This window comes from Brachycentrus maculatus, unplaced genomic scaffold (assembly GCF_059751285.1).
Source record: "Brachycentrus maculatus isolate JH-2025_06_01 unplaced genomic scaffold, ASM5975128v1 h1tg000728l, whole genome shotgun sequence".
NCBI lineage: Eukaryota > Metazoa > Arthropoda > Insecta > Trichoptera > Brachycentridae > Brachycentrus > Brachycentrus maculatus.
The window spans coordinates 275,357-299,487 of NW_028281459.1; the positions used below are offsets into that span (position 1 = coordinate 275,357).

Sequence of the window (24,131 nt, forward strand, 5' to 3'; positions counted from 1 at the left end):
AATTTCACGCTATTTCTGTGCGCCTAAGCGGCTCATTATAAGAAATATGTAGTTATCAAATTGTGGTAGAGTGGATTCGAACCGAGAAACTCTTACTTCGAGTCCGCGACACTAACCACGGGACCACAACCCGACTCAAATTATTACATTATTTGGTCCGCTTCTATGATGTAACGATTAGTGTGTTGTAGCTGTTCAATTCCCAGGAGGGTCAAAATACGTGACTATTACGTCAATTTGATGCAATGCCCTATGCACAACTGAAAACGGATAGAGATCATTTACTTTTCTAACTGGTTAAATATTCCACAACAATGTTCATGCGTTCAAAATCTTAAACATCCTTAATTTATTCGATCCGATCGATTTGTAATATTGACATAACGTTGCATTCGAATACACACATGTTTTTATTTCCTTTTTCATTTTATATTTTCCCAGGCTGAGCCACAGAATCGCCGAGAACAGCCAGTTAAAAATAAATGTAAAAGATGTCTAAACTCGACATATCTATGTACATACAACGCTTTTGTAATAAACTCACGAGAGTTGATAAACTTTCCAATACATTCAGGGAGTAGATAAAGTTTTACATAGTAAACCAAATAGTGGTTTTTACTAAGCTAAACTTAAATTAAAAATGCATAGATTCTACCACAAAGTGATGCCAAATCAATCAATTAAAACATGTAATTTTAAATAATTCTTATTCATAATAAATAAAATCCATTTGCGTTTGTTTGAACAATTATTTTAATTTAATAAAAAAAAAACTTAATGTGAAAGAAATCAACAACAGATGTGAGTTTAATACAAATATTAGAATTAAGATAAAATAAATAAATACATACAAAACAAAATGTTATGATAGAATAAGTATGTAGATTGGTGAAACTGAGAATGAAGGGAATATATAAAAAAATAAAGGAATTTATTAAATAGTGAATAGCATTAAAATCTGACAATATAAAGGTTAAGAAAATGAAAATGAAGGTAAGATTTATAAATGATATGAAAATACATGTATGTTGAATTAAAATAGACTAGAGAAAATGTAAAGAGTTTTTTAATAGAGGGAAGATAAATTATTTATACATTATAGGAGAAAGTTCAGGTCATAGTGACACAAATCACGCGTGCATCGTTCAGTCTTGTATGCGTGGAAGCTTAACCCAGGTAAGCGGCTGAATAGGGAAGTCCGGAGTAGGGAAGTCCAGAGTACGGGTAGGCAGAGTAGGCGAGGGGGGCGGCTCCAGCCAGCAGGGGGGCGGGGGCAGCTACCAGGGGGGCGGGGGCGGCTACCAGGGGGGCAGGAGCGACGAACGGAGTGGCTACAGCATGGTTCACCGTGTGTGCTGAGTAGGAAGACGCCACGGGAGCGACAGCGTAGGATGCGGCCAGTGGAAGTACTCCGGCTGATGTGGATGACACCAGGAAGGCGGCGACGATCATGAACTAAAAGGAACAAACACATATTGTAAAAAATATAACATTTATAATTTTTTTTATGAAAGTAGTATTTGGACAATTGCATTTTTCAAAATCTTAAAATAGCCGATTGATTTGGCATTAACATTGTGGAAAGACATGTTAATTATTAAAAATTAAAAATTTGTATTACACCACTTATTGAGATTTTTTTACATGGCTAATTTCGAAAACTAATAAAATAATTCACCTAGCGAGAGTTGGTCGTCAGTTCAAGCCCGATTTTTTTTTTAGAATACATATTGTTGTTTTTGTTTTTTTAGAACATATTTGAAAAATATATTTATTTTTTATTTACCTTTTATTAACTCTTTTATTTATTTCGAAGACAAACTTATTTTTTTAATACAAAAACTGTGTTTTTAAAATAAAAAAATCAATTATGTAAAATGTTTCTTGGGTTTAGAGAAAATTATGTTGCGATTCAACGTATTACCTACGTATGATCTGAAGAATTAACACGATAAAAACTAGATTCGATAATTATTATGGATCTAGAATTTAGATCAATATCAGGTCAATAGCAAAATATTCAAATAGTTAAAAAAATATATTTACATATGAAATGCAGTTGGCAATTGATAATAATTGCATATCGGGGTCATCTTTGAATGAATCGTTAAGAAGAGAGACTCAGTAAATTTTATTAATATTTTTTTTGCCCACAACTTACATATTATTATCGTTTTTAATGTCTTATATGATAGATTTTGATCTCAATTAAGTATATTACGACTTACCACACACTTGGTCATCATTTTGTAGGTTTTGATTGGTTTTACTTGCTGGGGAAGTAAGTGAAGATTGATAATGCTACAGTACAATACAAATGGTTTTATATACTCCTCGAATGAAGTCATTCGGTTTTGGTCATCCCACTCCAGTGGCGACTTAATATAACACGATCACGTACAAAATGTTGGGTAAGTTGGAACATTTCTATACAATACATTTGGAGAATTTTTTATTCGCTAATTCGAAACCAACAGAGGACTGGACATAACGAAAGAGAATGCACATCGGCAAATATTTTCGACTGTATATTTGACGCTTTCAGACGTATGTGTTTATCTTCCTTTTGCATGTTATAATGATAACTTCTTGAATCTTCCATTGACAAGGTCCCAGGTTTATTAATTTCGTTAGTCTATTCGCAAATTATTCGACGACCGAGCATACAAGCGCTGTAAACATTGATTTTTGGTCGTTTTTATTTTTCTATTTGAATTCCTAGGTCATTAGTATTTTTTTTAAATATGAATTCACACACACATACACATACAAATAATATATATGTGTGTATATATATATATATATATATATATATATATATATATATATATATATATATATATATATATATATATATATATATATCTTTATATATATATAAATATATATATATATATATATATATATATATATATATATATATATATATATATATATATATATATATATATATATATATATATATATATATATATATATATATATATATATATATATATATATATATATATATATATATATATATATATATATATATATATATATATATCATTACTTATTCTGCTTAGAGGGAAGTTCATTAAAAGTATAATATAATAAATAAATAAAATACGTGTAAATAAAAAAGAAAAAAAATATTTGGAAAACGAAATATTACATTTCAATGCTGCATCGATGATGAAGTGACATATAAACCTCAGAGTGTAGATAAGAGACGAGGAACATTTTTCAATATACCGTAGGATTATATGTACTTCGATGGGTGTATTAATATTTTTGTTTTATTTTTTTATATTTCTCAATTATTAAATATGTCTATACCTTAGAAATATAAATTAACCTCCCATCAAACATGAAATAATTCAAATACCCTTTACATTGTATTATATATTTTAATATTTTAGTGAACTAGTTGTTATAGTTTATTGTTGTTTTCGTATGATTTTTTTTTGTTTTTTTTTTTATTTATTAAGAGAAGTATATTTGTGTTTTTATTATTTACACACAAATATTTCAATTTCATACTTTTTTGTGAGCCCAAGCGGCTCATTATTAGAAATAGGTATGAAATTATGATAGAGTGGGTTCGAACCGAGAAACTCTGACTTAAAAGTCCGCGACACTAACCACGGGACTACAACCCGACCTAAGAAGTAAAATAAAACAAAACTTTTTGTCCAGATGTGATACGTAGCTTTATTTAATAAATAAATACGGTCACGATCGACTAGTATTGAATCTCTAAATATAAATCTGAAGAAAAGACGAGCAAATGCGTCATAACATAATCTATTCCACGTAGTCGTATAGGATGAAACCCACCTCATTTTAAATACAACATTGGCATTCTTACGAAAAATATTTTTTTTATTCTAAGGAGATTTCTTTAAGCTGATTAAATTGGAAAATATCCAGTTTTAGAAATACGCAATTCAGGTGCGAGGATAATGGTTGTAAATACGTTGTAAAATGGCAACATATTTTCTTTGCGTATCGTGTTATTATATTCATGAGAGTAAAAATATTCATGAGTTTTATATGCAAAGTCAGCTGCGTATTGCCTGAAAAAATCAATACTTAGAGATGTATCAAAAGCCCCCTATATCTCTCTTCAAGGCAAAATTGAGTTTAATATATCCCTTGTATGTAGAAATTAAGAAATTTATATCATAACATTTATGTTGAAATATTTTTTTTAATCTTGTATAAAATATATATATGATGTTTTACAAAGGGAAAACGTTTCCATGATTTAGAAACTTATTTTACAATTTTTTTTTTATTGGAAATCCAACAGAATATTTAACAAAAATAACATTATATAATAAAAAAAAATAGCATTCCAATTAGAGGTTTTCACTAAAGTAATCTAAAAATAAAAATAAACTTAAAATTTTTATTATCAAGTTAAAAATAACTATATTTTATATTTGAAGAACCAATTTGTAAAGAATCTCACATTTATCAACAAAAAAAATAGATTTTTGCTTTAGGACAACATATAGTAAGAGCGTTTGTGCACTACACGGAATTTCACTGTCTGGTTGTCCGGTTTTTTTCAAATAAAAGCTTAGACAGCTTAGCGTGATCGAGTTCACGCGCACCGTGATCACGCACCGATATGAAGAAAGACGGCCAAAAGCACAAGCCAATCCAAGCCAATCATCCGTTTTATCATGCTAACTGGACTGCCGGACAGTAAAATGTAGTGCACAAGCGCCCGAAGAATGTGATGTAATATGTATAATATGATAGGATCTTGTCAAATACCATATACGAATATACACATGTTTCTAAAATAACAAAAAAGTCGTTAAAATCAAGGGTAGAAAGATAAATGTTTTACTATATAGTGTCGGGTTGTAGTCCCGCGGTTAGTGTCGCGGACAATTAAGTCAGAGTTCCTCGGTTCGAACCCAGTCTATCACAATTTGATACCTATTTTTGAGGTCTGAATCTTGGTACAACTGGTGAATGTTACACGTGTGTAAAGTGGTCGCTTAAACAAGCCTATAACGGCCATGAGCCCTGTAAATGCCCAGACTTAATCTTTTACATTTTGAATTTATAAAAACAACCTTGTAATACAGGAGTTTCAGAATCTAAAAATGACATTTTGATATTTTATAACGTAAAATGTTATTGTTATTTTACTTAAAGGTATGAAACTTTGAGTCATTTATTATTATAAATTTAGGTTCGTTTTTCAATAAGAATTTGGTAGATAAATAAGGTATCTTTCAACACCCCCGATTCAATTTGCGTATTCAAATTTCACCACTGACGTCAATCTTAATTTTAGCGAAGAACGTTACACGTAACTCTATTTAAGCACATTTTACGTTTTTAGGCTCGTAAATTTACGTGGTTGAAAATATAACATTACAATGATAGCCTTTTTCCTCAATGGAAAAAAAAATACGAGATTTTACGCATTTTCTCGATGCCCACGTCAATCGTGAAAGTGATAGCTGAAAAAAATCATGTCTTGACAAAAACAGTATGATGTTGATATATATTTACATGAACTATAAATTTTTAAAAATAAATAACTTTAGCTTGAAAATGGTTACTGAATATGCACAAAAATAAATTCCTCTCTTTTATCCTAAAATCGAGAACAAGAGGATGTGCTTTCATGTAATCAATAATCAATTTGTTTTTATTAAAAGTATGAAGAGCTTTGAAACTACAAAAAAAACAGTTATAGGGTACGATATTTTGAGTGTGCCCATTTTTTTACAACAAATTCTGAATTCGTTTTACTAAGTGATTACTTTATACACTTTGTAACATTCACCATTGTGCCCATAAAGGTTTCTTCTAGTAAAAAACTTACTATTTCCAACCCAAAGATATCGCCGATTAAGTAACTTCAACTAGGTACAACTTCTGAAATTCAATTTTACAATCATGGATAGAATAGTGAATAGTGTTACTGATCACTTAAACCAGCCAATAATTTCTCAGACTTTGTGACCAGAAAGTGATTTATTTAAAATTATCATATAATAGTTAGATTTCTGGTGAATGGGCACATGATAAACAAGTCTAGTCAGCTCTCTTTATAACTCACGATCAAAAGATAACTGCGTCAATTTATTACAGTGCTCTACGCACCATAAGCGTACGGTAAAAATAAAAGAAATACAATCATTAAGTTGGTAAGAAATATACAATTTTTCTATATTTTGTTTTTTGTACGCCTGATTTCTTGATTAAAAATATTACCCAGTATTTCCTTGCGCAAATCGTTTGCCATTATTTGTATGCAAAGATGTTCATTATTGCCTCCGCCCGATTGAAATCGGTTCCTGACGCAAAGTTTCAACATTCTCAGGCGTATATGTTCCAGTAAGAAGTATTGTAAATGAGGTTGGCAACTAACTAATACCGTGTTATGGTGTGTGGTATAAAAACGGAAGGTCGTTTAGTCGAAGTATCATATTTTCAGCTCGACATTCGAACAAGCAACATCAAACCAGCAACCAACCAACAACCACAGCAATGGCTGCCACTAAAATGGTAAATAAATCAAAATTGTTTTCTTAAATCAAAAAAGAACAGCTAAAAACTATTACGACATGGTATATTTCTGACACTAGATTCAATTCAATCAACAAGTTCTCTTAAAATCAAAAGAGTCATCAGCTTTACTTAAAATCCTAATATGAATTAAATATATTTCCTGTAAGTTAGTTTTTACCTCATAATAGCTATCACTAGAGTCGACCAGATGAGACATCTAATATTTTCTTACCTTCTATTCCTCTTATAATTCGTTTCATATATAGCAATAATGTCCTCCATCTGAATCTCCATCACTTCTTCTTTGCGGGTCACAATCTGTGTAATGATTTTACTTCTATCATGGTCAGTCTCCACTTGTCTCTATAGCTCGACTACTGTACGTCATCCTCTGTAGTTTGTTCTAAGGCATATCTCTCCGCAATCGCAAAAAGTAGACCTGGGTGTCTTATACTATGGCCTATCCATTTGAGTTGCTGTTATGCTAATTTATTGATTAAGCACCAAGACTCCCCAGCCCTGCTTAATACCTCGTTGTTTACAATCTCTCACCAATAAATCCCCAATATGCGCTACCACTAACGTCATGTGAAATCTATCAATATGTTTTTCCACTTCTTGATGGAATTATCTGGAACTAAGGACTGGTCATCTTGGCTTTATGTAATTAACGATCAAATAAAAGGCGTGTCGACCATCGAAACTCCTATGCACCATTTGGGGGAGAAAGGGTTAAAAATTAACATTTCCGGGAGTACAAAAATTGATGTCTGACTTTCTCTGGGGAGTGGGTTCTTTTTTCATGAATATTTTTTTTCATGAAACCCATGAAGATATTTATGAGGATAGAAATTATGTTAAAATATTAAAAAAAACTCCTATGCGATATATTTTTCAATTATGACAAAATTACACACAAATATCCACAAATGTCATTGCTATGCAAGTAATATCATACTAACTGACAGACGGACTTCGATGTTCATAAACGTCGATACTCCTTTAAGGAAAATTCGCACTGACGTTCATTTACGTCCATACTCCCGGGCAGGTTAATATTCCTTTTTTTTTCATTTTAGATCTTCGCATTCCTCGTTGTCGCCATTGCCAGAGCAAATGCTGGAGTTCTATCAGCCGCTCCCATATTCGCGTCAGCTCCCGCTCGTTCTATCCACGCGGTGGCCGAAGCTCCAGTAGTTGCCGCTCCACTGGCTGCTCCACTGGCCGCTCCACTGGCTGCTCCACTTGCCGCTCCAGTCGCCGCTCCTCTTGCCGTATCCTACGCCAGCGCTGTTCCCCAGAATGTCCTCCCCTACGCCAGCCAAATCAACATCGTGAATAGGGCACTGGCTGGATATGCTGCTTACGCCACTCCATTTGCTTCTCCATACCTGGCGTCTCCTTACTTAGGATCTCCACTGGCCTACTCTGCTGCACCGCTGGCTGCTCCTCTGGCTGCTCCTCTCGCCGCTCCCCTTGGAGCACCGTTCGCCGCCCCACTTGCCGCTCGTTTCGCCGCTCCCCTGGCCGCTCCACTCGCTGCTCCCCTCGCTGCTCCGCTCGCTGCTCCCCTAGCCGCTCCTCTCGCCGCTCCCCTGGCAGCTCCACTGAACGCTCCCGTTGCCGCTCCTTTCGCTGCTGCCCCTTCCGCCAATTTTTTCATTAAATAAATTAAACCCGCATTAAATAAATTTGTACATAAAATATTTTAGTTATATTATTATGTTTTTTATAAAATAAAAAATTACATGTTTAATCATTTTTTTTTTTCCATTGGCATTTATGTAAATGTAAATTAAAAAAAAAAACTCAGGAAAAAAATAACACACAAACATTGAAATGCGAGTATGCTTAATTCATAAAAGAGTAAAAAAGCTTCATTATCATTAAGTTTTAACTAGAAAAACTAGCCAAATGTATTGTAAAATCAATTTGGCTAGTCTTCCCAATTTAAATATGATAAAAATATTTGTGTTCAGGATTGTTTCTGGCTTTATATCAGTAAAGCTACCCGATATTAATTATCTAAATAATATTATTATTATTATTTAACTTTTAACATTTGTACTGGCTCCTTTCTACGCTAAAATGCTATTTTGCAAAAAGAAAACATTTATATTCCTAAGCCTTATAATTTTTATTATATTTTAGGTCAAATATCGTATTTCTTGCCTTTTTTAACATAAAAACAAATTAAAAAAGGCAAAGGATCAATTTCACTTCCACGTCAAGTTTTTGGTTGTTTTCCGACTATCTATCGGTTGACATTGAAAAACCGCTTCAGGCAAAATTTGTTAATAAACAATTTGATTAGAAAATGTCTTAGTTATTTATTTAATATTACTGCCTTCATCAAACTTGTCCGAACCCTTTGATCGCCCTTGATACTTTTTCCACTTCCTTGTTATTATTATCATCTTTTCAGAGCTAATTTTTGTTTTCAAATTCTTTTACTTTGGATATTAAATTTCAGCAAAAATGTATTTACGGATAAGCCCATTATATTGAAGTACTTGAATGAAATTAACGAATGCGTGGGTTGGAGTTTAGAGATTAACAAGCTTAGGAACTTTTTCCAAAAGTTAAACAATTCTATAATCTTTTTTAAATTAGTTTTTTTGGTCCTACTTAAGATAACTTTTATTATTGTTCCTGTATTTCAATATTTTTAAATATAACTGTCGGTGGGTTTAAAAAAAACAATTTCGTTTTAAATATAATTTTTAGACTGATATTTTACTCGTTCGTATACACATATATAATCTTCTTCTTCTTCTAACCCTTATCTGCACCCCGATGGTGCATAGGACACTGCATCATATAAACACAGTGTTATCTTGATCGTTAACACATGACGGAAAGGCGATCAGCCCTCCGGTCCAGGGTAATATTGGATAAATATTAGAGTGAAAAAGTCAATTATATTTATTTGACCCCCCCCCTGGGAATCAAACCCGGGACCTCCAGAACGGTAGCCGAGCGTGCTGACCATAACACTACGGAGGTGTATTTATATATATGTGTATATTTATATTTATATGTATATATATATGTATATATATATACATATAAATATATATATATATATATATATATATATATATATATATATATATATATATATATATATATATATATATATATATATATATATATATATATATATATATATATATATATATATAAATGTAATATTTGAATTCCTTAACAGTCATTAGTCATAGATCCAGCATACACAAATCTCTCTTTGTGCATTTAGTTTGCCTCCTTAGTGTGGTGGTTAGTGCATCTGGCTATGTGCTCAACGTTCGATTCTCAGGGGGGGGCAAAATAAATATGAATAATTTTCACTTTCAAATTTATTTATTTGAATTCACCCTGTATAATATATGGTATATATGAATGTGTTAATATATTACTAATAAACATCTCGTTATTTTTTTTTGGATATTTATCAATACAAATTAATTCGGATACTAGTCCGAGGTAGGCTTCATTTTTTTTTTAAATCTGAATCAAACGATCATTATTTTTAGGAAATAAGTTAATTTCCTTGTTGATAAAATAACTAAATTTATTTTAATTAGAAAGTGTAATTACTAAATAATGGCGAATAATTAACCTTTAAAATTTTACAGATTAAACTTAATTAAAAATGCTCTGCTAAAAGATTTTTGATCTCGGATGTCATTACCAAATTTCATTTCACTTTCAGAACTATCTGGAAAGATCCGAATAAAATTTAATTTAATACCAAAACAGATATGAGTATTTTTTCAAATTGTTTTCTTCAGGAAAATGAAAAATGTACATCGTATCTTTATAGTAAATTGATAAAAAAAAATCCAAACCCTTACTAAACCTTGAATTTATGCTAAATTTCGTTTAATGAAAATACGTGCCGCATACGTAGTATAATAAATCGCAATACCAATATACCAAGGTTAAATTGAATTTAAAATGGATAGACATCACCACGAAGCGGCTGCCGAATATATTCAGGGTCTTTTATACAATTCTTTTAACCCTCTTAAAACCTATTGATTAACTAGTAGTTACAACATTTTGAGTCCGCCTCCGTATTGTAATGGTCAGCACGCTCGGCTACCGTTCTGGAGGTCCCGGGTTCGATTCCCAAGGGGGGTAAAATAAATATAAGTGATTTTTTCACTGTAATATTTATTCAATATTACCCTTGACTGGTACCTGAAGCAGAAGGCTGATAACCTTTCCTTCATGTGTAAACGATCAAGATAATACTGCGTTTATATGACGCAGTGCCTTATGCACCATTGGGTGCGGATAAGGGTTTTTTTTTACAACATTTTGAGTGTGTCCCAATAATTGTTCACAAATTTGGATTATTTCCAATTATAGGAGTATTTTTCATCTTTTAAAAAAATAATAACAATATGAAAAATACTCCTATTATTGGAGATAATCCAGATTTGTGAACAAGTATTTGGACACACTCAAAATGTTGTAAATAAATTATATGGTCAAATTATAATCTTAAATGATAAAAATGAAAATGATATTTTCTGGCGTTTCTCATGTGTGTGATTATAATTCAGGATTTAGACCTCACATACTAATAAAAGAGTTTCTGCTCAATAAAAAGCTTCTTTTCATCTCACCAATAGATATCTCTAGTAAGTTCTAGTGATTCAAGAACAAGGTTTCTAAATTGGTTCATATATATAGAACTTCCAAGAATTTGAGTAGTGCAGTTGTCATTAATGGGTAGAATTGGTGAATGTTACACGTTTGTAAAGTGATCACTTAAACCAGCCTATGACTTCCATATTTTTCTTCATCTTTGATGAGATGTCAAGAAAAAAAATAGTAGTTAAAACGTTTTGGTAACATGATTGAGGTCTCAGGACCAATTTCAAGCTTGATCATTTATCAAGACATATTTTTACACCCCAATATTAAATACCGTATTGTATGATATTGTCCTGGGCCGGTACATGAGATTATTTTCTGAATTCATTTTACTTATATTTGAACATTCATTTCTATTTAACTGTTTTTATATCTACTGGTATTAGATAATTACAATTAGATCAATATCATGGACAAATAAAATTGAATTCAATTAAAATAAATTGTCCGCCTCCGTGGTGTAATGGCTAGCCTGTTAAGCTACCTCGCTAGGAGGTCTCGGGTTCGATTCTCAGGTGTGTGTAAAAATAAATATATTACAATATATTCGAATGCGCGATGAAAATAGAAAATCAATATACTCTTAGGAGTGGACTCTTACCTTTTAATATCGAAAATCAAACCACTTCCCTGAAGTTTGAAGTGAATTGGAGCTACTGTAAATAACCTTCTAAATATAACGGGATTTAAAATTACGGAACAAGGGATCGTATTCTTGAGTTAATTTTGTATATACAAAGAGTTGCTGTATCTAGTTTCGAAAAACTCGAACGAAAAAATTCAACTCTGTAGTGTAATGGTCAGCACACTCGGCTACCGTTCTGGAGGTCCCAGGTTCGATTCCCAGGGGGGTCAAATAAATATAAGTGTTTTTTTCACTGTAATATTTATTCAATATTACCCTGGACTGGTACCTGAAGCGGAGGGCTGATCACCTTTCCTTCGTGTGTAAACGATCAAGATAACACTGTGTTCATATGAAGCAGTGCCCTATGCACCATTGGGGTGCGGATAAGGGTTTTTTTTATTTATTTTATCTTATTTATATCAGCATGAATTTCAAAGATTTTACGTATGAATAATTTCAGTTTTCACATACTCGTACAAACCTATGATGAATGATGTAAATATAAATGTAGTATCTCATTAGATTATTTTGTCAAAATTTTAAAGAGAAGAGTAGGCCTTCTATCTGACGTAAAGGAAGTTTGTGTGTCTTAGTTTTATTTACACAAATCAAAAAATGACTGCGAGTGGAAAATATTTTTGATTTTTGTAAAATTCATATTTACACGCAAAAAAGTAAATTTCGAAACACCACAAAGCCTAATCTTTGAGTACCTGTGTAAAAGTATTTTCAAAGAATCCTGATATAGAATCGAAATGTCAAGGACTATGTCGAAGTATTCAATTTTACTTTTCTTTTATTCCGAGGACGAAATGTCTCCAAATACACATATGTATTTAAAGTTTATTTCATCTGTGTTATGTACGGCAATATAATATTTTCCAACAGAATAATATTTTTTTAAAACTTGTTATCGGAAATATTAAAGCTAGCGGTTTAGAATTATTAAACTTAAAGCTACAGGGTTATAAAAGAAAATCGAGTGAATGTATTCATAATGTTCTAAAAATAATACATTTAATAGAATATCTCTGGATATCAATCGATTTGTAAATAACGTTAGAGAGGCGTCTTCAATCTTTTTATTTCACAATAAACAAAAATTAATTTTTCATGTCGATACTTTATGCAAACTACAAAATAATGTAATTATTGGTATTCTAAATCCAAATCATTTCCGATTTCGATAAATACTGATGAGGTCAAATAAATTTAATCTTTGTACTGATATTTCTAGGAGAAACTGCATTTTAAATAGTAAAACATCTAGCTTAAAAAAAAACTATTAAGTTTTTTCAACTATAATTTTATTTTCTGAGTTTAGTTGCTACCGATACAATGGAAAAAATCAGAATAAACGTATGTATATATATATATATATATATATATATATATATATATATATATATATATATATATATATATATATATATATATATATATATATATATATATATATATATATATATATATATATATATATATATTTATATATATATATATATATATATATATATATATATATATATATATATATATATATATATATATATATATATATATATATATATATTTATTTATTTATATATATTTATTTATATATATATATATATATATATATATATATATATATATATATATATACTTTTTTTTAATAACCACAATAACTTATATTTACATTTTATTGAAATTTTAACTAAACATATTTAGAAAATAATGCAAGAAACCCTTTCTGAATTATCAATAAAAAAAATAATTTAATACTTACTATTAAATCAAAAGATCAAAGCAATTTATATATAATATTTCTTTAAATCAACAGTATATTTTATACCACAAATAAGGTTTGTAAAACAAAAAGGAAGAATGCCACCTCGATTATTTTTCGTCGACAATATTAAATTATAATACTTTTTTGTGTTTTAAAGGTCAAAAATATTATCGAGGGTATGGCTCAGGGTTTCGGAAGTTGTATTCAAGGACGACTTCTTTAAAACTAGGATTTATTTTATAAAATTCTTAGAAACTGGTAAAGTTTAATAATACTTTATAAAATTATTTATTTGATACACGTGTTAGTATTTTAATATGTCTTGCAAAACAATTTTTTTTAACAAGTATTTAATAAAAAAATCATTCCTGTACACGTGACGTTTTGAGTTTTTACTAAATAAATGTTGGCCTTCACAGACAGTTTCCAGACATTCAATAAATAATAATGCTAATACCCTCTTGTCAAACGGAGGCATATTTTTTCACATATTCTAAATGATACGCACGAGTCAATTTAAGTGGTATACTTATGATTTTTTTAAATAAAATTGAGCGAATTCGAGATGGTAATACTATTTAAACACATTATTCATACAAAAACGGAAAATAAAAACGTCTGTGTACAATGTCATTTTAAAAACAAACTCAATATTTTATATTTGTTTGTTTTTTAAACGAATAACCCCCAAAGCCTCCACTTTTAAGAGGCTTGTCTGCAGGTAGGATAGTAAGTATAGGGCAGGTAAATGTGAGAAATATATTATTTTTTGACATCTCATCAAAAATGAAGAAGAATTTGTAAGTCTGGGCATTTACGGGGCTGACGACCATCATAGGCTTCCAAGAATTTGAGTAGTGTGGTCGTCAATAATGGGTAGAATTGGTGAATGTTACACGTGTGTAAAGTGATCACTTAAACCAGCCTATGACGGTCGTCAGCCACGTAAATGCCCAGACTTCCATACTCTTCTTCATCTTTGATGAGATGTCAAAAAATTATTTGATAATAAGTGAATTTAAATCGATGATATATAAAAAAGAACCATAAAAATATTTAGAACAATTTTACATCTACGAATATACAATCAAATCTTTATCACAAAATCAATTATTTTATATCACATTACCTAAAGTCCTGTTTAACAATTCTTAACGAACGCCACACAGTTAATTAACATTCTATACATTATTTTAGAAATCAAGAGCACTAACAAATCACACGTCAACTGTTCATTTAGAAACACCTTAATTTATATTTACAACCGCACAATTTTTCAACTCACTGTGTATAAACAGTATATTTTAAAAATACAATATTAGTTTATTTTATTGTTTTAGCTCGAGAGACCGTCGCGAAGTCGTCTATTTCTATAACAACTAAGTCTTAAATCAAAAAATGTTTTAGATGTGGTATTTATTTAGGAAGTTGATAATATCTGCGTCGAAATGTATTCATCGTAGGTAAATCGTGAGTGATAATGCATCCATATATCTGCAACGGAGCATTGGCTGCAATAAATTATCCACCTCAAATAAACTTTTGAAAAATGCTCATTATTCCATGTTTTCTTACAAAGAAAATAATTCGCATTCTATTATTGTACTGGTGCAACGATGTTTTTGACCTGTTGTAAGTATTCTAACAACAAAAATGTCGTAAACGGCAGATAATTTCGTAAGGTTATCATTGACCACATGATAAACATGTACCCGTACTCCTTCGTAAGTCCAAATAATCATTTTGGCGAGATCGGTGCGAGTATAAAAACCAATGGTGATGAGATGTCTTCATGCCATTCTCGATTATCTACTCGAAAAGGAGAGTTATCCCGCTAATTCACGATGAATTCAATTGGTTTGGTAAGATTTATACTACAACCGACAATTTAAGAATATCAATTTAGCAATCATTTTAAATTTATCGTAATTCAGGAAATAAGTATTCAAATATTATGATATCAATTTATAAATATTTTTCTTCTTCTTCAGATTGCTTCATTCATGCTACTTGCTATAGCAAGAATCGATGCTGGAGGATTACCACTGGCTTCAGTTTTATCAGCATCACCCGTATACGCATCATCGCCCTTGTTAACAAGAAACTACTTTTCATCACCGCTTTTAGCCCCTGAAGTTCTAACAGCATCAGCTCCAGCTTACACAAGAGCCGCACTTCCATTGATTGCAAGATCGGCTCCGCTTTTTGCGACAGCCGCAGTCGGATATGCTCATTCGGTTCCACAAAACGTTCCCCCTTTTGCGAGTCAAATTAATATCGTGAACAGAGCGCTTTCTGGGTATGTAGCTGCTCCATTAGCCGCTCCTCTAGCTGCTCCACTAGCTGCACCTCTGGCTGCACCGATCGCTGCTCCAGTAGCTTCTCCTATTGTGACTCCTCTTGCTGCTCGTTTTGCTTCTCCATACTTTTCCGCTTTCCTGAGATCTCCACTTGCCTACGCCGCCAGTCCCGCGGTATCATCCGTACCTGTACTAAGAAGTGCTGCGCCTGCTCCTTTGGCTATCCCTGCTGCTGCTCCGATCCCGCTCGCTGCCCAACCGCTCCAGACTCAAGCGATATTCCGGTCGGCTCTTGCTCCCGCCATAGCTCCTGTAGGAGTAACTAGACTCGCTCCTGTCGGAGTACCAACAAGATTCGCCACTGCAGGGATCCCTGTAAGATTTGCTCCGGCTGGAATCCCTTCTGACGCTATTCCCAATGGAGAAGAAGCGCAAGAAAATATCCCCAGCGATGAAGAGGATCCGGCTGTCGTTGCCGCTAGAGCAAATGCGGAACAACCTACTTCAAGTAACGATGATCAAACTGAATCACCCCTCTCCGGTAACGACGACGCAGAATCCAATATCGGAGAACAGAATGTTCCTGAAGATATTTCATCTTCCAACTGATCTCCCGACGTGAATCGTACTAATCTGGCCAATAAAGTGTTATTTGTTTCCTATCAATGTTAATGTTATTTCAGTATATTATAAAATTTTATTTTTAAATAAATTTTAAGAAAAAAACGTGGTTTTTAATATATATTATTTAATATATATTACACATGTACCAAAAATAGGTTATAAACTAAAGAATAAATCAGGTTTAAAATTAATGCAAATTTGAATAACTTTGCACATATTTTACCTTTAAAATTTAAAGTAGAGGCTTATTATCATTTCATTTTCAATTAACATTTAAGTATCGAAAATATAAAAGGGTTATAGTCAGGAGCAAATGAAATTAAGTACGTAAACCAGCCTGAGTTTTAATGAAATCACACCCTTAGTTCAAAGGAAATATTCCAAAGAGATACTCAACATAAAAAATTAACCTAAAGATGAGATGCACCCTAATCATAGAAATTATTTGATATCAATTATAAATATATAAAAACTCGAACTTTTATATATTGTGAATTTTAATGCTTTGGCTTTGACCTGACGACGTGTTACTCATACAATAGTTGAATCAATAATTGAATGGAAAAAATATCAAATAATATCATTATCATAACTTTAAATTATGTGAAGATGAGCTTGTCGCTCTAGAGCAGAGTTCCCCAAACTTTTTTGTGTCGTAGACCCCTTGCCATGTTTTTCCGTGTTGGGTAGACCCCCTACTTACCTGTAAATTTCTAACTGTAGTGAAGTTTAGTGTTAAAAACTTAAAGTAAAAACACATGTTAATTTATACATTTATTAATTGAATTTAAATTAAAACTACTCAAAATAAAAATTTTACTGACCACAAAGCGAATGCCAACATCCTACAACTTACACAATTTTATAAACATATATAATATTTTTTTTACTTCATAGGTACTTTTATAAATAATGTATATGTCTTGATATTATAAGATAGTATGATGTAAGTAAATAGGTATTATCAGTGTATGTATTGAGATCCACTATCGTGGACCCCCATTTTCATTTCATGGACCCCCAATTTTTTTTTCGCTGACGTAGACCCCTTGCAGGTTGTCATAGACCCCTAGGAGTCAATATAGACCACTTTGGGAATCACTGCTCTAGAGTAAACTATTGCAACTGCCAGCGAAAAAAATACGAAAATAATAACTATCCTATTGGAATGCTATGCCATCCTATTAGAATCTGCTTGACTTTGATACCGAATACATAAAGTAATAAATCATCGTACATCCAAAACTCATAGTACATCACAGTATATCCAAAACTAAAAAAAATTGGGCAAAACACCACAAAGAAAAATTATATACGAATTAAATAAAAAAATGAGCTGCTTACTTTTGTAGTTTTGTTAAAAGATGCAGAAATAATAAATTCTTTCAAAAGTTTGAGAAATGAAGGTTGTCTAAAATGCATTTCTTTGATTTCACTGCTAACGTTAATACAAAGTTCTGCATATAAATATATATTCAGTTACAATCTAATTTTTTTAAATCAGTTTTACCATATTTTTTTATTGCTATGAATTGTCAATAATACTTTTTTCAAGGAAATATTTATATTTTCTTGATTCGTGATATTTAATTCAATAATATTATCAAGCCCAGGTAGCTTATTTTATAGAGTTACCACAATTCGATTCCTACTACAAAAATAAGCTACCGAGTCGGATACTACTAGTCGGGTTGTGGGTTGTGGAGTCTAACCCTTGGACTCCACAACCCACAACCCGACATGATTAATCGATTTTAACCAACTATTGTAAATAAAGTTTTTCATATACTAACAACATTAAAAATTAAAAGAACACAAGAAATGTCAGTAATAAATGTTACGAAAGGTATTTAGAAAAAAAAATGTTTAAAAAATATTTTTTATTAAAATTAATTCATATGTATAAAATTTCTAACTTATAAAATAAAGTCTGAATGTTTGTACTTTCTTATGAATCGAAAATAAATGAACACAGAAAATGCATCACAAAATATATTACATACTAATTTCAGTTCGATTTGAGGTTCTTCGATAAGTTACCAAGCAAAGGGCTGAGGAACTAAATGTGGTCTAATAATTGGTGCGCCGATCAAAGGAGCTGGTGCAAACACTGGTGATGGAGCTATGGCTGGAGCTGCAACGAGTGGAGGAGCAGCAACCAATGGCGCCAAGAGTTTCTTGAAGATGTTGATCTGGCTAGCGAACGGTGGCACATTGTAGGGGATCGAGTGCTTGTACCCGATCGTAGCAGGTGCGACTGCAGGAATGGCGAATGCGGCTGGAGCAGCAAGTGCAGGCACTGGAGCGGCAAATGCAGGCACTGGAGCGGCAAGTGCAGGCACTGGAGCGGCAAATGCAGGCACTGGAGCCACGGCATGAACGCCAGCTGCCGGTAGTCCAATTGGATACGAAAAAGGAGATGCGGCGTAAGGATGTCCCAAGTAAGGCGCGGGGAAAGATGCGTAGGTCGATATCAACGAAGCTAAGACGAGCGTTGTAATCTAAAAAAAAATACAATGTTAGTTCACCAAATTTTGTTTTTATCCAAATCTTTGTTTACCAATCAGGATTTTGTCCAGATAGGAGCTTTATTTGTATATTGATATCTGAACATAGATGATGAAGAATATGAAGGTCTGGGTATTTACTGGGCTTGAAACTCAACCATAGACGGTGCTGAGAGCTTGCAAGTGAAAAAATGTTTGAAATAAAGGATAAATACAACTTGCGAAATTCGAGTAATGTGGTTGTCAATCATGGGTAGAATGGTAAATGTTACCGTGTTTAAAATGATCACTTAAACTAGCCTACGATATGTCGTAAGCCCTGTAAATACCCAGAGTCCCAAATTCTTCTTCAACTTTGTTGGCATATAATTTTTTTTAAAAGGCAATGTTAGTTATTCAATCAGTATTAATTATATTTTTTATATCTTTCTGATTACTCGGTACCCACCATTTGGATTGACGTCATTTTTATCAGAAAGATTGTGATCAGGTCAGTTCTGCGTGGAAGTTCTAAAGAAAGTGTGACGTTATTCGGATGATATTAAACTTTTATACTCGGAACAACCGCATACTCAATGAAGGGAGTGCGTAACAAAAATGTACCTACGTACATGCGTCCACTAGTTATGCGACTCGGGCGATAGTAGCCTAGATTGGAGAAAGTTATATAACGAACTCCGTTTGGAGATTCGTGAAATGAATGTCAGACCGATCGATGCGCACTTTTTAGGAAAATTATACTTTGAACACGTCCACAGAAAACCATTTCTAATGTATGAAAAATTCTGATATGCGTATGACGTTTTATCAGGTACTAGTCCAAACACGAAAAAGATGGAGTGACAACCGAAAATCAAAACGAAAAATCACTCGCGTTTTTGTGTTTTTCGTTGATTTTAAATTTTATCATTTATGATGGGATATGAACTTAGGTAAAGAAGTTAGTGTGTTATGCGCATAGGCTCCACTTAGAGATTGAAGTCAAGTTATTATCATTCTTCTTCTTCTTCTTAATTAAATAAATAAATGAGAAGGCTTAATAAATTTAGCCGCTTCTCCACTGCTTGATGTAGGCCTCTTCTAACAAATCCCAAACTTCTCTATGTTGACCCATTATAGACATTCCATTGAAGAAAAATCAAATTAAACACTGTTATAGAGAAAGTGCCAAGTTAAACCTAAAAGGAAAACACTACGCAAAATTTAAATATACAATACTTTTATCCTGTAACAAAACGTAAAGCTCGAAATTGACCTTTACGTACATTATTCAAAATGAAAATGGGTGAAGATTTTGGAAATTACTCATATATTTCATCTTTTTACTTATTCCATAAATATTTTTTGGTCAGTAGGTAACTGTGGATCATCTCAATTTAAGCGTTTTAAATAGGTTTAAAATTTCATCGAAAATACATAATACCAAAAAATTATTTTATTTTTCGTTTTGGCATTCATTTCGTGGTAAGACACGTTGAAATTTAAAAAGAAAACAAGTGTTTTCTTTTAAATTTCACCAAAAAAGCTGTTTTTTTATAGCATTTTTTACCAACCTTTTACGTTTTCATTAATATAAATTGTACCGTTTCTAAAACGTTAGCTCAAAAACTCATACTTTTTGATATTTTAGAAAATTTTAATTATATTTTTATTCTTCTTCTACGTGTGCCTTGTAAGGTCCCTCAAACGTATGGCGATCAGTATGGCAAAGGATTTGCGGTCCTGCGTCGTACGGAACAACTTATTTAGGTATATATTAATATATTTTCATGGTGTCAATATAATAAAATAGGTCAATAGTAAAATTGTTTGTCCAAGGAAAGTAAAAAAATGAATATTTAAAAAAAATCTCACTTCTAAATAATGTTCTCCATAATCTCAGTGTATCAATAAACCTTATTGAGAACTCCATATACCTTTTTACCTTGGATTATTGCTCCGATTTCCACAAAAGAGAACACTTTCCATTTCTCCAGGTATATTCTGTAATTTCTTTGAAATCCATTTGACCAGAAATGTGGAATTTAATAGCCTTTCGACTATGAAATTAATTGCCTCTCAACATGAAAAAATGCACCCTCTTATTATTATCTTGTTTAATCATTATTATTATATTATTATTATTATCTTGTTTTATCATTATTAACCTGTATTTGTAACCTTAACTGTCCTTTGGATCGTGTCATTCTCCTTCAACGTAGTATATATTCTCTTTTCTGCTTCCTAAGGCTTTCTTATAGAACTTCCTATTTTTTCAGATTGTAATTCCTAATCGTTATAATGTAAAATTGCTGAATTTATACAAGTATCACCTGCACACTTATGGAAACTGTTCTTAAAGGTGAGAAGACCTTGACCATTTATACTAGTTTATTTTTTGATGGTTGGAAGATATTGCTTTAAAAAAATACAAGTGGTAATGTGCACACCATTTGAACAATCATTTCAACAACAAAACATCGTAATTAGCATATTTTTATATTCATTCTTTATTAACAACATTTATACTTATTGATAGTTTACAAACTAAATGAATGGCTGTTCGATTGATTCGTCTGCCTAGTTTTCCATCTCTAGCCCTTATCCGTCCTAATGGTGCAAATAATTTTGTCACAGAGATAAGAAGATTTGAAATAGATTCACCTACATTAAACATGATTGTACTACTCATAAAAGACAAATAATTTTACTAAAAAGAACACTTCAAAATGTGATATCAAGACGGGAAACCCAGTGAAGACAAATTAAATTGTAAAATTATATAAGTATGTGTATGGTGAAAAATAAATAAAATTTTTATATAAATTGACTCGTTCGTCAATCACACGAAAGCTATGTGACCAATCATTAGACTTAGATTCTTAAATATGGGACTGAAACACAAGACATGGATATGACAATGATATTATCTGAGGGTAACTGTCGTTTAAATGCCACGTTTGAAGACAGCTGTCCCCAAATGATTAAAAAGATCCGATTACTTTCATTTTCTAAAGAAAACGATTAAATCGAATCACGATTATCCTGTCGTTAAGTGGGTTACAGTATGCGACGTCCACCGTACCGGCGCGCAACACTACGTGATCTGTGTTAGCAGTCTGCAGTAACGTGACGGTAATGTGATGTTACGTAACCGAAGCCTCCGTAACCGTTGCGTCGTCCTGCGACCCGGGACGTATAAATACTGGACATAACGCCGACACAATTAAGTTTCGTCTTTTTAACGATACCAGCAACACAAATCAAAATGTTCAAGGTGGTGAGTAGAGACATTGATTCTAAAAAACAAATTTGAAAACAATTACTATTCATTTTCTATTTTTCTTTTGCTCCTTATTGGCACCCAATGGTGCAAAAAGCATTTAATCAAATCGAAATAATTTTTAATTAAAATGAAGTCGAAATTATATAATAAGTCCAGAGTAATTTTAATAAATGCAGGAATGAAAAATGTATTGTATTTAATTTGACTCTCCTGGGAATCGAACCTAGGACCTTCAACACGGTAGCCAAATATTCTCACTAGTACGAGAGGCAAAAATCAATGGTGGAAGGCGTGGAATAATTTTAATATTTTATTTTATCGTATCGTTACCGACATTTTCAAACTAGTGATGTCAGTAACAATAAAATCCGGTCACTGGTATAAAATAAAATTAGAACTTTTTTATTAATACTTTTCTCCAACTGGCATCGACAAGAACCTTCTCATCATCAGGGTTAAACATGTACATATTTATAAATTACGCTATTAAGTATGTGCAAAATAGATCAAAGAAAAAATAAATGAAAGTGGAAAAAGTTTAAAATTATTGTTTTATTATATTAAATGCAGTTCCACAAAGAAAATTTGGATATTTCTTAGTGGAACTAAAAGATAATTGTGTATAAAATAGAAAAATAATCTAATTTTTCGATAACTGTTTCAAATGATTTTTTTTGTAAAACACGGATTATTTTAAACATTTGTTTATGTTTTTTTCTTCAGGTATTCTTCTCATGCCTGGTGGCTTGCGCCCTAGCCGCCCCCGCCCCCGGAGTCGTAGTAGGCGCCCCCGTAGTGACCGCTACCAGTTCTCAGGTAGTGGCGAGAAACTACAACGCAGCCTTCGCAGTCCCCGCCCCCGTGATCGCCGCTCCGGTCCTCCGCTCCGCCCCCCTGCTCGCAGCCCCCTTCGCCGCTCCACTGGCCGCCCCCCTGGCTGCTCCCTTGGCCGCTCCCCTGGCCGCACCGCTCGCCGCTCCCTTGGCAGTCAACCCTTATGCCGCTGCCTACGCTGCTGCACCCCTGACCTATCCATACGTTTTCTAAAAATGTAAAAAATATGTACTGTTATTTTTTACATGTCTTTGTTATCTACTTCTATATAAGAATTAAACCTTGAATAATTGAAAAAAATGAAATTTTAATCTAATAAATTAAGCCTACATCTCATTTTATAATTACAGTCAAACATCGATATAACGGACCTCTATTTGACGGACAAAAAAATTACATGAAAAAAATTCAAAACGTCCTGTTTATTAACAGTTCAACTGGACTTCGTTATCTGATCTATAGTCAATAAATGTAATTAGATCGCCGAGATGTGATTTCACGACTGATAACTAAATTTTTGGCATTGTTGCTCCGACTATGAGTGATCTACGATCAAGACGGTATTATGTCTCAAATTCTAGTTCTACGTATGACATGGTTATCATGGCCGCTAAAAATTGTTTAAAGGTGGTGACACTTGAATTTAAGCATATTAGTTATATTATATAATTTATGCATATTAGTTATATAGCAAGCACGTGGATATCAAACAGAAACTTCACTTCACGACTCGTCTACGAAGATTATAAAAAAAAAATTGTTTGGGGCAGGTATTATTCTTATATCTATAAACAGTGTTCATATTTTTACATATTTTTATATAATAGACTTTCGGCTTAACGGACACCCCCACCCTCCAATTAGTCCGTTATTTCGAGGTTTTACTGTACTTAATAATTTTGACTTTTTTATCAGTTTTGAGGAAATGTTTTTTTAAAGCTATTTTTTTTTCAACCATAATGTTACCATCAAAACAATATATTATTATTAGATATAATATATTAAT

The 24,131-nt window shown here is 32.1% G+C and overlaps 4 protein-coding genes across 4 annotated transcripts; 3 read left to right on the forward strand and 1 right to left on the reverse strand.

The window, feature by feature from the left end:
* Positions 1–808: 808 nt before the first annotated feature.
* LOC148300395 (uncharacterized) lies at positions 809–2,271 on the reverse strand. Its single transcript, XM_088274858.1, has 2 exons — positions 2,229–2,271; positions 809–1,455 (listed from the first exon to the last, which is right to left on the reverse strand). The coding sequence occupies exons 1-2, from the start codon at positions 2,244–2,246 to the stop codon at positions 1,168–1,170; spliced, it is 306 nt and encodes a 101-aa protein (XP_088130984.1). The 5' UTR covers positions 2,247–2,271; the 3' UTR covers positions 809–1,167.
* A 4,236-nt stretch (positions 2,272–6,507) lies between these two features.
* Positions 6,508–8,198, forward strand: LOC148300396 (uncharacterized). The gene is made up of 2 exons (XM_088274849.1): positions 6,508–6,525; positions 7,608–8,198. Exons 1-2 carry the CDS (start codon positions 6,508–6,510, stop codon positions 8,196–8,198), a joined length of 609 nt encoding a protein of 202 aa, XP_088130975.1.
* Positions 8,199–15,433: 7,235 nt separating this feature from the next.
* On the forward strand, positions 15,434–16,504 carry LOC148300397 (uncharacterized). Its single transcript, XM_088274850.1, has 2 exons — positions 15,434–15,457; positions 15,587–16,504. The coding sequence occupies exons 1-2, from the start codon at positions 15,440–15,442 to the stop codon at positions 16,502–16,504; spliced, it is 936 nt and encodes a 311-aa protein (XP_088130976.1). The 5' UTR covers positions 15,434–15,439.
* A 2,287-nt stretch (positions 16,505–18,791) lies between these two features.
* Positions 18,792–23,338, forward strand: LOC148300398 (uncharacterized). Its single transcript, XM_088274851.1, has 2 exons — positions 18,792–18,911; positions 23,015–23,338. The coding sequence occupies exons 1-2, from the start codon at positions 18,792–18,794 to the stop codon at positions 23,336–23,338; spliced, it is 444 nt and encodes a 147-aa protein (XP_088130977.1).
* Positions 23,339–24,131: the final 793 nt, after the last annotated feature.